The sequence below is a fragment of the Amborella trichopoda genome, chromosome 7, assembly GCF_054954075.1.
Source record: "Amborella trichopoda isolate Santa Cruz 75 chromosome 7, AtrichopodaSantaCruz75HAP2 v2.0, whole genome shotgun sequence".
NCBI lineage: Eukaryota > Viridiplantae > Streptophyta > Magnoliopsida > Amborellales > Amborellaceae > Amborella > Amborella trichopoda.
The window spans coordinates 28053152-28067501 of record NC_142342.1 but is presented as its reverse complement, the minus strand read 5'-3'; the positions used below and the strand labels follow the sequence as shown (position 1 = coordinate 28067501).

The following is a 14350-nucleotide window of genomic DNA, read 5'->3' as shown; positions in this document are numbered from 1 at the left end:
CATTTTTTTGATACTAAAGGGGAAAAATTGTGGGTTTTAGGTTCATTTGAAATCTAAAACCCATTAGAGGCTATTTTATAGAGAGAAAACCCAAAAAAAAAAAAAAAACTTTACTTTTATTAGATCGCCCAGGTTTGGGCGCTCACTTAGGCGCTAGGCGGCCTGGAACCCCGCGACCGCCTAGGTGCCATCTAGCGCTGCTAGAAAGTTCCAAAAATGCATCATTAAAATTTTGGAAAAGTTTATATAGAGTTGAGGCTCTAAACAATCAAATTGGAGCCTACTTCAAAAATTTCACTAGAAGAGGTTGTTTTAATGCCTAAATTTCCCTAAATTGATCATCTTGATATCAAGATGCATGGACTTGAGGAAAAAAAAGGATTTCAAGATTTGAAAATAATGTATTTTGTAACGCATTTGTGGACCGTCAATTTTCAAGATTTTCAAGTTTTCATAGATCTGTCAATCTACATTATTTTTTAAGCTCTAAAATTAATAAATAAAGATGGAAATATATTTTAAGGCTATCACATTGATTTCCAGTATTGAAACCACATTACTCGACACTATTTGAAGGTAGGCTCCAATTTGATTGTTTAGAGCCTAGGCTCTCTACAAACAGTACCCTTAAAATTTAGGTATTTTTTTAAAAAATCCTTACTACATTCTACTTTTAAGACATTGGACTTATTGAAAACTTAATTTTGACTTTGGATTCTCTCCTTTTCGCAAGGGACAAATGGCCTATTTTGGCCCCCCTTTTAGAAACACATTCCTAGTCTCATTTTTTCCCATTTTGCATGATTTTTCCCATGGTTTCTTCCCACCCTTGTGTCTATCTTTCTAAAAGCTTATTTTCTAAGCTCTTCTCTCCCACATTCTCTCTCTAATAATTCAATTCATTATTCAATCTTTCACATTCTCTCTCTAAACACCCGACATGTTCTCCCCCGTTATCACATTTTGTCTAGAAACCCAATCCAATTTTTGTCTCACATATTCTTTCTCTTGAACTAATCTCATTTTTGCCACCAATTACATTTTCTCTTTAGAAACTGAACCCCATTCTCGCCCCTTCTCATATTCTCTCTCTAGAAACCCAATCTCATTTTTGCCTCCACTCACATTCTCTCTCCCTACCCCAACCCCATTTTTGGCTCTTCACTTACATTCTCTCTCCCTACCCCAACCCCATTCTTGGCTCTTCGCACATATTTTAAAGAAAGAATGTGAGAGAATGTGAGAGAAGGGAAGAATGTATTGGTTTTTCAAATAGAGAATGTGAGAGGGAAAAAACCATGGGAAAAAATGAGAGATTGTTGGGTTTTGTGGCCTTTAAGGCATAGAGAGCTTGTAAAAAAGATAATTTATAGTGGAATATACACTTCAGTGGGAGTATTTATGTTGACTGACCATGGGTTGGGCGATTTATGGCCTTGGTTATGCCAAAAATCCCTTACCCTTGGGCATGTCGCATTACCTATAAGGGTTTACAGTGGGTCATCCCCTGTTGAGTTCGGAGAGATGTCCAGGGATGATGTTTGTAGGCTAGGAGAACTGTTTGGACTCTTGTGTGCGGTTGTAGGCCTGTTAGAGCAAGGGGCAAAGCCTCGACGACCTTTCGCACGACATGTACATATGACAACTGCATTGTTGGGTAGGAGCCTTGTAGAGGGACACATGTGCATGTTCATAGAGAGAGAGCTCCCTTTGCACTGTAGTGACAAGTGCTGGACTTGCTCTTAAAGGGGGTGACTGAAATTCACATTCCATGATCATGGTTCCACTGTTTATTGTCCACAATTTTGACAAGCCAATCATGAGCCCCTGGATCGAGACTGTGGGTCATTGGTCGTTGTTGGGTTGGACAAGAAAAATGTAGTGGATCATGGTCCTTGTGTCAAGTGGAGTGCCCTTATTGTCGCTACTTTTGACCTATTCGTACCAGTTCACTTCTAAAATATTTTATTCTGGTATTACAAATGTTCTTATGATTTTTTAATATTTTTCAGAATTTTAAAAATTTATTTCTACTGTAAAATCCTTCAAAAGGGCATTTTCTTAATTTTTGAAAGGCAAAAGTTTATATAAGGATGCTATCTTATAATGTAGAACTACGAATGCCCCTCAAAAATCCATCGGAAAAGGTAGTTTTAATGTTGAAAAACCCTTTGATTGATCATCTCGACATTGAGATGTATGAGTATGAAAAATAAAAAGATTTTAAGTCTCAGAAATAGTGCATTTTACAACATATTATCTACATCGTCCATTTTTAAGATTTTCATATGTTTATAGATCTACTTGATTTTAACCATTTTTTAAATTTAAAATTTTATAATTTGATATAAAAATAGATTTTGAGATAATCCTAAGAACATTTTACATCAAAATTATATACCATGATGAAATTTGAAAGTGCACCTTACCTCCACACCTACAGATGCATCCGTATGCAAACTCCAGCCTTTTTGAAATTTGGAAGGATGGGGCCCAGGATCCAGCTCCACATGTGTGCCATCCATGAGTGGGTCATGGGCCATTGTGGGGACCACTTAATCTCTCTTGGGTGGCACCCCCGCTTTCTTTTATTTACGTGACATTTCTTTTTTGTTAAAGGTTATTTTAAGGGAATCTTTTTAATATTAAACGATTGTTTTAATTAGGAGTTTGGGGAATCTTTTTAATATTAAACGATTGTTTTAATTAGGAGTTTGGTTTGATCAAAACTCTAATTATATTGACTTCTTACAACTTTTAGAAAGATATCAAGAAGTTTTGGATTGGTTATAATTCTAATTTAAATAGAAGTTGGACTTTTTTGTCAAATTGGGGTAATGTTCCTAATAATCCTCCTAAAATCATGATGGCTGATTTGTGGTATGGATGGCTCGGATTTGTTCTCTCTCCCCTCATAGATTTCCTAAGTTCCTATTTATCAAGCTGTGTCATTGGATAAGCAATACCTAAGGAAGGAATTCTAACTTAAATAGGTGAAGAAATTCTTTGTATTTAAATACCATTGAGCCCCTCACTCACAAAACGCATATTTCTCTCTCCTCCATGCACTAAGTCTCTCTCCCTCTCATTAAAAATTCATTTTTTCTCTCTCCTTCATGCACCAAGTCTCTCTTTCTCTCTCTCATATTAAAAATTCATTTTTTCTTTCTCCCCCCTTCCAAAAAGGGTCATGCCACCCAAAAATTGATAAGACAGGGGTGGCATATTGAAACCCTATAGGGTTTTGCTGTTTGGAGAAGAAAAAAGGGTATGCCCAACCATAGGAGGATTCTATACCTTCAAGCGCAGCCCTAATTTATGCCTAAGGGTTCCTACAAACTCTAGTTAGGTTTTCATACTCTCTAAAACCCTAGAGTAAGAGATATTGCCAATGAAAGCTTCATATCTCTGAAATTCCAGCAAGATCAAAATGGACAAAAGAGCACCACTGGTCAGGGAATCGGGTGTGGGGTTGATCAAGACTTGTGAGGGAATATATATTGTACTTAATACTATAGTGGTAGATTGTTTATTGCACCTGTTAGGTTTTTATTTGCTTTGGCAGTAAAAGTAAAGATCTTAGGTTGTATTTAGGGTTTTAAATTAATTTACGGCAGTATATAGTGGCTCATGTAAGTGGAATTTAGGTATATTGAATAAAAGAAGTTTTTTTCAATTTAATACCTTGAGTTCCACATTGCCACTCCTTTCAGAGATGAAAGCTTTAAGATATTGTTTTTAAAAGGGGCAAATCGTTCTATTTACCCCTCTAAAAAGTGGGAGGGCCAAAGTCAAAAACAAAATCTCAAGAGGTCTCATTTCTTGAAATAAAATTTTTACAAGGCTTTTCTCTTAAAATTTAATAGAAAATTTTAAAAATAAGAGGCATCTTTTCTTGCATCATTCTCACCTACTTGGAGAAAAGTCATCATCAAGTTAGTTTTGAAATAAGCTAAGATGAATTTGGTGTTAAACATGCAACCTTCTTCTATTGGAATATTGAAAATACGATCCTGGGACTTGTGAGTTATCAAAATACAATGGTTGTGCACTGAAACTGCATATTTGCATTCGGTTGATATATCCATAAACAATTTAGAGAGTCCCTTGAGAAAAGGGTTACACTTGGTTCATTCACATTAACTAGCTCGAATTGCATCTGTACAGCCGTTAGTTCAGCCCTATACATACACTACCATGTGTGCATCTTTGAGATGAGCATTGGATTCAATAGTTGAACCAACTTCACCTATTGATGCTCCTTTGAGTCCATCTTTTTCTTCGTCAAATATCAGTTCTACCATCAAATCTTGTTCTTCATCATAGATCAGATCTCCTATAAGATCTTGGTCTTCATCTATATATGTATCGAAGATTGGTGGTAGAACCTAATCTACAACCTGCTGATTTTCGATACAGCTTGCACCAAAATGAATAATATCCACCTTCAAATAAAAAACCCTAGATTAATGTTCCCCACTTCTAGGTCTTCTATCACTTTCCTCTTCGCTCGATTCTTCACTCGGAGCGCGGAGGTGAAAAGCATCGTATTCGACATCTTCTTGGGCTTAAAGATCACCGTCTTGCCTATGAACGATATCACGAACAGCTCCATCAGCTGCTGAACTTGTCTTTTTAAGTTCCTCAATTTCTTCATCTCTGGGATAATGAAGTGGATCTGCGAAACCCCCCCTTCGATGATCCCTTCTCTTTGCCATGGGTTTTCCAAAATCACAAATCCAAGGTAGATAATCAACAAAAACTTATTGAAAACAACAAGATCTAAGTTGATTTGCCAAAACTTAGCCCAAAATAGCAAACCCTAGGCTTGATTGTAGTTTCCCAACTTTGTTGTTGAAGAAAACATAGGTTCTGATAAGATTTTGATGCAGGAGAATAGAGAAAAGAGACAAAAACTGTTCAATAAACCATCAAAACAAGCCTGATTTGAGTGCATTTGGCTTTTCTTGTACAAAAAAGAGATCCTTAAACCCTAAATAGGGCTTGTTGGTCCTGTTCACACCCCAAAAGTGTTAGGACTATAGCACCCCGGGCCCTTTTGTTTCATTATAATGAAATAAAGACCTAAACTAGCCTCACTTAATGAAAACTTTATAAAAATACCCCATGTTCATTCTTTCAAAAGATTATTTGTAATGACACTTTTACTCCTAATAACAAGTACTTTCATAAATAGTTTAACCACTTCTCTAACATCTTCTAAAACCCTAAAAGATATAAAAAATCCTAGAATCCCTAAAAAAATGTAGAAACTCTAAAAACAATAGCCCTAGAAAATTCCAAAAATACATCTCCTAAAATTTAATATGAAAAATTTTAAAATAAGAGGCATCTTTTCTTACATCATACTGTTGCTACTATTGTTATCTTACTCGGTGCTTTAAAACTCAGTCTAGTTGACTCGGACTTGGCATGGTGCTGAGGTGAGTTCAGGTGTACAGGCTCGGGGGTTTAGGAACTTGTACAATACTCGGGCGAGTATTGTACGCACTTACCCAACTGATGTAGAATGTAGCAAACTTGCCCGAGTTCTATAGCACTTGGGCAAGTCTATACAGTATGAGCCCGAATACTATATATACTACAACTTAGAATAGAATGGGAGCAATGGCTCCTTATTTCTCATTTTCATCGAAGATTGATGCCTACAAACCGCACATCTTGATCCAAATTTAAGTATAAGTTAGAAAATCACTTGATCTATTGGCTAGAAACCTAATTTTTTTCAAAATTAGGTTCATCACATTTCGTGGATCGAAGAATTGGGCAAATATTTTACCTAGTTTGAACATCTTTGATTTCTTTGTTTTAAATGGTTGGTCTTCAATTAAAATTGGGCCCTATGCCTAACTTTGTGATCTTGGTTTGCCCATAGGCTAATTCCCCCAAACCGCCCCCTCCCCCCCAAAAAAAAGATTTTGTAGTTTTGATCCAAAATTTGTTTGGGGGTTTTGATTGGGACTACAAGAAGCTTCGGCAAGGATTCGAAGCCTCAATCTCTGAGCACAAAGACGCAGAAATCATCGTTGAATTTCAAGTATTACATGTTTTCAAATTAAATTCATTAAACATAATTGTTTAGTAATTCAATTATAACTGATTTATAATTTGTTTTATATGTAATTTTATGTTTTTATGATTTCTTTTCCTTTTCTTCATTTTTCCATTTTTAAATATTTTAAATATTGCTTTACAAGCCAATAACACCAAAAATTTTTATTCCGTGTTTTATATACATTTCACGGTTTAGTATTTTTTTGGGATTTTTATGAATATTTTTATTTTTTTGGATTTTCATCATTCTTTACATTTTTTCATTTTTTTTGGGCCTCTCTTCAAGCTCAGGCAGGACTCAGGTGAGTCCTAGCTGCTGGGTGACTCGGCAAGGAAAAGGGTTGATCGCAGATTCCAAGCCGAGTTCTTGTTCATTGATCGTACAACTGCTACTGCTGTTTCTACTGAAGCTACTGCTTCTGCTGCTGCTGCTGATCATCAACAACAACAACTACAATAAGAGTAATAATAATAACATGATAATGCATGTCTAAATCGCAAACAAGTTAACACTGCATTTCAACTCCTACATCTCTTTTCTATTTTGTTGTCCTTGAAAGTTATTTTCTTGGATATGTTTTTAGTAATAATAATAATAATAACAATCATAATGCATGTCTAGGTTGCAAACAAGTGAAAACTGCGCTTCAACTCGTATAACACTTTTCTATTTGGTTGTCCTTGAAAGTTATTTGCTTGGATATGTTTTAACTTGTTTTTCGTTGGTCTCTGATGATAGCTGCACTTGGCTTAGTTTTGGATTCATCAATGATTTCTGTTTGTATAAATGCAGAAGGCATTGGATCTTGCACAATTTTACCTTGCTTGTACAAGCCATTGACCTTAGTCACAATAACTTCAGCTTAATGAATTTTAATTTGCTTGCTGCATTTTTTACATCCCTACTTTATGCTATGGCCGAGAATTTCCCTGGTTGACACCTTGAGGATTGCTATTATCAAGCAGCAGTATTTATTTAGTCTTGTGTGGTTTTTCTATCAATTTTTTACCGCTAATTAATTGAATGAAAACAACATGTGAATAAGAAATAATTTCTTTTGTGTATATTTCCTTTATATAGTTTGTATTCCATGTTGAGCCATCAACTCTTCTTGTGCTATCCTATACTAAGGTATTCTCTTTTCCAGTTGATTGTACTTGTTTGTCAAATCAGGGTGAATTCTATGGCAATTGTTTGCATGAAATCGTTTGATGCTTCTGATGAACTGAGAAATATGGGGAAACTGACATTTAAGAAGGATGCTTTAACATCTAGTGTGGAACAGGTATGTACATAGATTGCTTCCCACATTTTGGTGTCAGGCTGTTCCTAATCGTAGAATTCACTATGATTATAATGAAATTTGTAGCATTAGGTTGATCTTGTATCCAGTGTACTTCAATGAATTAATTTTGTTCACTACAATTGGTTTTTCTTGAGTGTAGTTCACTACTTCTACATGGCATTCAATTTTGATTAATGAAATAGTTTTAAGGACGGTTTATTCACTTGTTATCTAGAGATGCCAAACTTGCTTTATGATTACAAGTATTGGATTGTCTACCAGAGTACTAGAATTTTCAACTGGATGTAGAATATTCGCCTTGTTTGTTGTTATCTACAGGAATGTTAATTTATTATGTTGCATTTTTATTTGAGTTCCAGAAACAGCATTTCTTTTGGGTAGAAAACATTCAATATGCATCTTGCCTAAGCATTGCCATCAACCAGTTTTTTTACTTCTTTTTTTCTTTTCTGGGTTTATTAGAGAACTGCATTTACTTTATTTGTTTATAATGAGTCATGAAATGAAAGAGGAGTGGTATATGCATTGATTGTTTCTGACTGTTACTGGCAGAATAGGTCAGAGTGGGGCAAGCAATTTATTTAAGGGGCAGTTTGTTCAATCATTCTTGTGAGCCAAATATTCACGCCTATTTTGTTTCACGGACACTTTTTCTACGTTCAATAGAGCAAATACCTGCAGGGTCATCAGTTGAACTATCCTATGGTCCGCAGGTAAAATTTTTGGAAAATATCAAAATAGTGGCTGCAAGACTTGCAAGAATGTGGTTGTGCTCCAAAAATTTGGAATCTCAAAAAGTTGCCAAGATGGTTCAAAATTTCTGACTATTTGACCCTGACTTATTAAATGCATTTTTCTAAATTTTCCTGACTTATTTGGTATTTTTTTTCAACAAAAGATGGGGTTGATCCAAGCACTATCTTGATATTCCAAGTTTCTGGACTATGTTCAGGATTTATGTGGTTGTTCCAAAAACGAGTTTTGTAACTTTCCTAATCTTTTTTTTAGATGTCATGATGTAATTAGTATTCTACTTATTGGGGAATGGACCCTTTGCTTGGTTTTGCAGATTGGTGAATGGGACCTTGCGCAGAGGCAGTTGTCACTGGAGAATAAATATTCATTCATGTGTCAATGCAGTGGCTGTTCCGAATTGAACCTTTCTGATCTTGTTTTGCATGGATTTCGGTGCGCCAAAGCGGATTGTTATGGTGCAGTCTTAAATTCACCAGTGGTCAGGCATAGGAAATTAGTTGGCAATTGCTTGCAAACCATTGTGAAGATTTCTCGCTGGGAGCTTGCTCTGCCAGTATGTTTCATCTTACCGTTACATCACATGCTTTTTCTTTCTTGCATGGTTATATGGTTATATGTTTCTTTCTTGCATGGTTTTGTGGGTCTTATGAAAACATCTTTGATGAGTAACACGCAGGTTTGAATTTAAGTGAAGTACATTACAATCCAATGAACTGTGGAGAATGTGTCAGCCACTGAGTCATCTCTGTAATTGGGACCCACCATTATGGATTGTGATTGGGATCCACTAGATTGGATGTGACCTAAATGGTGGTCCTGCTTTCTCTCTGTCACCGTAAAATATTTTGACACCCAATGGACAATATAGTTTCCACAGTCCTTTGGTTTACAGTGTCCTTGCGGTTGATTTGACAATGGAAAAGCTCTTTGTATCCCTACAGGAAGGGAAGAAGAAAAGAAAAGCCATTAGTAAAGTGGCTCGCCAACTGTTGGAAGAAACTGATGGCTTATTTCATATAGATCCTGGATATTGTTTACGATGTGGATCCTTTCATGATTTAGAATCAGCTGGTGTATCACTGAAGAAGATTACAGCTGGCCTTGAAAGGTTTGTAGTCACTATAGAATCATTGTCTTTTTTGTTCTAATGAAAAAAGTCATCATTTACATTTTTTGAAAATTCTCATTTGAGTTCTCCATTTCTTCATAGGATCATTTACATTTTTTCAAAATTATCATTTGAGTTCTTCATTTCTTCACAGCGCCTTTTGACTTTTAGCTGCCTTGCAAAAGGAAAAAAGAACTCATATTGATATTGCTTCTGGATCAGTTTTTGAAATTGTTAGAACTTTGAATGGGCTTATATTTAATTTTCGGAAAAAGTTTATATAGAGCCAAGGCTCTAAACAATCAAATTAGAGCCCAGCTCAAAAATTTAACTAGAAGAGAAAAAAACTATCCTCAAATTGATCATCTCGACATCAAGATGCACGGACATGAGAAAAAAATGGATTTCAAGGTTTGGAAATAGTGCATCTTGTAACGCATTTTTGGACCATCAATTTGCAAGATTTTCAAATTTTCATAGATCTGCTCGATCTACACTATTTTTGAAGCTTTAAATTTTATAATTAAAGATAAAAATATATTTTAAGGCTATCACAAAGATTTCCAGTATTAAAATGACATTTCTCGACAATATTTAAAGGTGTGCTCTACTTTGATTGTTTAGAGCCTCGGCTCTATACAAACCGCACCCTTAATTTTTTGGTGGTCTTGACATTTATTTTTTATTTTTTATTTTTTGTGGTCTTGACATTTTGTGAATCATATATTATGGTACCGTACCCTTAATTTTTTGGTGGTCTTGACATTTTTTTTTTTTCCTGAAGTTGTGGTCATGACATTTTGTGAATCATATATTATGGTGCAATACTTATACTGAGCACATATATGGCAGTCCCACAGGACTAGATTGTATAATTGATACTGCAGCCAAGCCATCTACTTTGACAAGTTCTATGACCAATTTTGTTTTTTACCTCTCTAATTACCGGGCTTCAACTTAGTGGTAGACATCATTTTGGGTGAGGGAGGTCAAGAGTTCGAACCTTTGAAGTTTGCCCCAAAAATCCCAAAAAGCTAATCTAGCCTTCTTTTTATGACCTGAAAATTTTCAAATTCCTATGACTCACCTGGCGATCAGTAAAAAAAAGAAATAATCATAATACTAATAATGAGTTGGAGGCTTGGAGCTCAAAATTCGCCAGATCTGGCATCCAACATGATGGTCCAAATCCAATCTTGGGAGGGGATATTTGTGTGAGGCATTTTCTCACCTCGAAATCAATTTCTTTTGTGGAAATTAATTTTAGAGGGGGATTGAGTTGATTTGGGAGTTTTGGGGTCCTAGAAATCCCCCTAAATAGGTGACGTGCAAGGCCAAATATACAACTTGGTCCAGCTGGACCATCTAATCCTTTTCCACACTGATATCTCACAACTTTTGGGTTACTGTTATGTGTCTTTAAGTCTCAACCAGATCTTGAGACTCTTGTATGTGACACTAGTTTGCTTCTTGATTCTCTATAGGTTGTGGGATTTGAATGGTTCGAAAGATTTAATTTCCAATGGCTTGAGACATCTGGAACTATTGAGGTCTACAATGCATCCATACAGTAAGGACATTGCAGAGGTATGCTCTAAGTGTGTTTGGTTCTTGGAAGCTGGTAGCTTTGTGGAGTTGAAAAGCTATTTTCATAACCTGTTGAAACTGAACATGATTTACACTTTCAAAGTGAACACTCACTAGTTATTTTCCTTGGGAATCTTCTATTTTCTGTCAATATTTTCAGGAAAAGGATTGCATAGCAGTGATGACACTGCTAAACCTTCCCAGACCTCTAAACTGGAAATAACCCATTGAATGTGTTTTGTTGCACTCCTGGAATTTTAAGTTTTCCATTATAAATGATTTTACTTTGGGGTTTAGGATTTAAGATTTAGGGTGGGCTTGAGTGGTTAGCAGCTGACGATTAGCAGTGCTACAGCACAATTTTGATTCCTACCATTAAACTACCAAAAAAAAAAACAAAGAATTGTACTTTGCATATTATTACTAACATCCTCTTCTTCTCCTTTTATTCCCTCTTTCTGTTTCCTTTTTTTTTGATACCAATGCTATGTATAATAATGCTGTTAGTATGGTTTGGCAGGCTGAGGATAAATTGGCCGAGGCATTTTGTTCAGTTGGAGAACCTCATTCTGCCATGGACCATTGCAAAGCATCCATACAGGTAGTAGACTCATTAGTCAAACTCCCTATCTGAGATGTTTTCCCCTTCCAAAGCAGTTGAAGTTGATGCATGATCATGGTAGGCAATAGGGCTACACCTTCTGAAAAAATGGGATCCACCTTGCAAATATATGTCTTGGTTATTTTTAGAAAGGGAAAAAAATGGAAATTTTATTACCTGATTTCTGAGATCTTTGGGACCCTGATCCACCTTGCAAATATGTCTTTGTTATTTTAGAAAGGGAAAAAAAATGGAAATTTCATTACCTGATTCTGAGATCTTTGTGAAGGGTCCCCATTCTGCCATTTCAGACAGTTCAATATATTTTAGTTAACTCTCTCCCTCCGCCAACCCGACCCCCACTCACTCACTCTCTCTCTCTCTCTCTCTCTCTCTCTCTCTCTTCCTCTTAGAAACTAAAGTTTCATGTGACCATTCAAATGTTTTGCAGCTCAAATTAAACTGTGTTCATTCATCATTCTTCTTTTTCCCAAATTCATATTGTCTTTTCATTTGATGACAGATCCTTGAAAAGCTTTATCCGCAGAACCACATTGCCATTGCAAATGAGTTGATTAAGTTGGCCTCCATTCAGATCTCTTTGATCCATCCTATGGCCGCCAAATGCACTGTGGACCGGGTCGATAAAATATTGACCTTGCACTATGGATCCCACTACTCAAAACTATTCCCATATGTGCAAGGCTTCAGAAAAGAAGTCTATCAAACCCTCCAAGAGCCTATCCCATAATTGCAGATTGATCCAGTTTTATTTTAAGATTGGTAATTTTTCTCCTTTAGCCACTAGTTGCATTCTTTAATTTTTCAATTATCAGTAGAAAATAACTTTTGAGTTTCCCCTTCCGTAAGGTGTAATCCTGTTCTACTGTTTGATAAGTTAGTGGTGGGGGCGTAATCTTGTTTATCATTTAAGGTTGTGAAGATTAGTAAAGAAGCAAAATCTTGGATTTGATGGGAGCTATGATTGGAGACTATGACCAGGCAAAGTACGTCCAAAGCAACAACAGATTTCCAAGGTGTTTTTTTCTGGAGATTTACTCTTTGAGTTAGTGGAAATTTTCTATTCATTTAAGAGATTTCCAAGGTATTGGCATACCTTGCAAGTTATAAAGCCGTTCGACCTTGAGATGCATAGATATAGAGAAGAAAAATAATTTGAAGTCTTAAAAATAGTGCATTTTGTAACAAGTTATCTAGATCATTATTTTAGGATTTTTAAATGTTTATAGATCTGATTGATCTCTATCATTTCTGAATTTTTAAATTTCATAATTAGGATTGAACATGGATTTTCAAGTTATCTTAAGGTTTCCGGGACTAGAATTTTATCTTTCGACAAAATTTAAAGGTGCACCTTACTTGTATGGTATAAAGTGGGCACCTTATACAAATAACCTTTTTTTTTTCCTCATGTTTTTCACTTTTGAGCTATGGTATACTCCCATGAGAGTATATATTGTGCATGTACTCTCTTAACCCAAAGACCCACGTGGGAGGTTTTGTTTAATTTGAAATTTTGGGAACAAATTAAAATCACTGGATTATTATTTTCAAAATGAAAAAAAATTGAATTCTGGATTTTTTGACATTTAGATCTAGCCCATCAGAAATTGTGTTTAATATTAAGACAATATTTCTTTGTAGTAGATAGAGAGTTCAATTTGGAAATTTTCTTTCTACTGGCTGGAGAGGTTACATCTTGAAATTTGGGGGTTTAAGTGAGAGAGAGAGAATTTGAATCATAGAGTTAAATCCAGAAATTTGGCAAAAAGGGAGATAGTTAACTTCGGATGTTGATTAGGTGCAAATTTGATAGTCGGTTTTGTTAAAAAAGGATCAGAGTAGAGAGAGAGAGAGAGAGAGAGAGTGGTTTTAGAGACCAGTTCGAGCTTATGGCTTGAAGGAACTAGCATTTATTGTGAATTAGGATTTCCTTTGTTTGTGGGTTTTCCTTGGTTTTCTGGAGATGTTGAGATGGGGGTGAAAGATTTGCAAGTATATGCAATTCTCAGGTGTTTTTATTGATGTTTCTTATGATTTTTGATGGTTTCCTTCATTTTGAGTTGCAGACAAGAAGGGGTGTGAGGGGGGTTCCACGAATCTACAACTTGCTTTCTTTTCTTTTTTTTTCTTTTCTTTGTTCTCTTTTTTATGGTACTTTTTCCGGGAGTTGTAAATTTAGGTTTTACAAATATTTTCTTTAATTTTTGGTGGATTTTTTCCTTGTGATTTGTACAGGAGGGGGTGAGAGAGTTTCAGAAAGTGTAATCGATGGTTTTAATCTTTTCTTTCAGCTTCTTATTGTACTTTTGCTTAAGGGTACTCTTCTTTTCTAACAACGAATCAAACAATTCTGGTGATTATACTTAAAGAGAAGAAAATTAAAGGAAAATCTAAATAAGCATAAAAGACATCTCTCATATTTCTGAACTAGTGAAGCCCAAATAGATTTACATGGACCAGGTCACTCAAGAAGCTTAGAAGAAACCTTTTCCCAAATGACCATCCTTACTTCACCGCTTGAAAACATTTGATTTTAATGTAGACAGATTTCTATTTATACTATCAAAGATTTTTCTATTTCTTTCTTTTCACACACTTCAAAGAATGTTAATCCAAATGGATCTCCAAAGAACAATTTCTATTTATGAAATATTGGGTGTGATCCATTGATCAAGAAGAGTTATGACATTGTAGGGCAATGGTAATGACAGTTTGAGGCACAGTCGAGCTAAATCTCAAAGATATGTAACAAAAGGGCATGAAAGGAAAAGATGTGAAGTTTCATCTTTGTATGGAATACATACATTGGTTATAATAAACCTCATTTTCTCAAGTTGTCAACAGTTGCTAATTTATCTTGGTATATGATCCGTAAGAATAGTTGCACTTTAA

General features: G+C 35.4%; 1 protein-coding gene across 50 annotated transcripts in view; it reads left to right on the top strand.

The window, feature by feature from the left end:
• The window catches only part of TPR9 (Tetratricopeptide repeat (TPR)-like superfamily protein), a 42591-nt gene extending 29893 nt beyond the window's left edge, over nucleotides 1-12698 (top strand). For 5 of the 50 annotated variants that reach the window (XR_016059700.1, XM_088872570.1, XM_088872576.1 and 2 more), the window contains 8 exons: nucleotides 7224-7361; nucleotides 7940-8095; nucleotides 8452-8691; nucleotides 9080-9246; nucleotides 10731-10833; nucleotides 11354-11434; nucleotides 11958-12217; nucleotides 12369-12698. Coding sequence is in view for 10 of the 50 variants with exons in the window: in XM_088872570.1 (XP_088728696.1) it covers nucleotides 7224-7361; nucleotides 7940-8095; nucleotides 8452-8691; nucleotides 9080-9246; nucleotides 10731-10833; nucleotides 11354-11434; nucleotides 11958-12185 (1113 nt within the window). In the remaining 40 variants the exon portion in view is untranslated. Of the gene's footprint in view, nucleotides 1-7223; nucleotides 7362-7934; nucleotides 8096-8451; nucleotides 8692-8814; nucleotides 9247-10730; nucleotides 10834-11353; nucleotides 11435-11957; nucleotides 12218-12368 lie in introns of all 50 variants that reach the window. The other 45 variants (XR_016059707.1, XM_088872575.1, XM_020666408.2 and 42 more) reach the window with 25 other exon arrangements.
• The last annotated feature ends 1652 nt before the right edge of the window (nucleotides 12699-14350 follow it).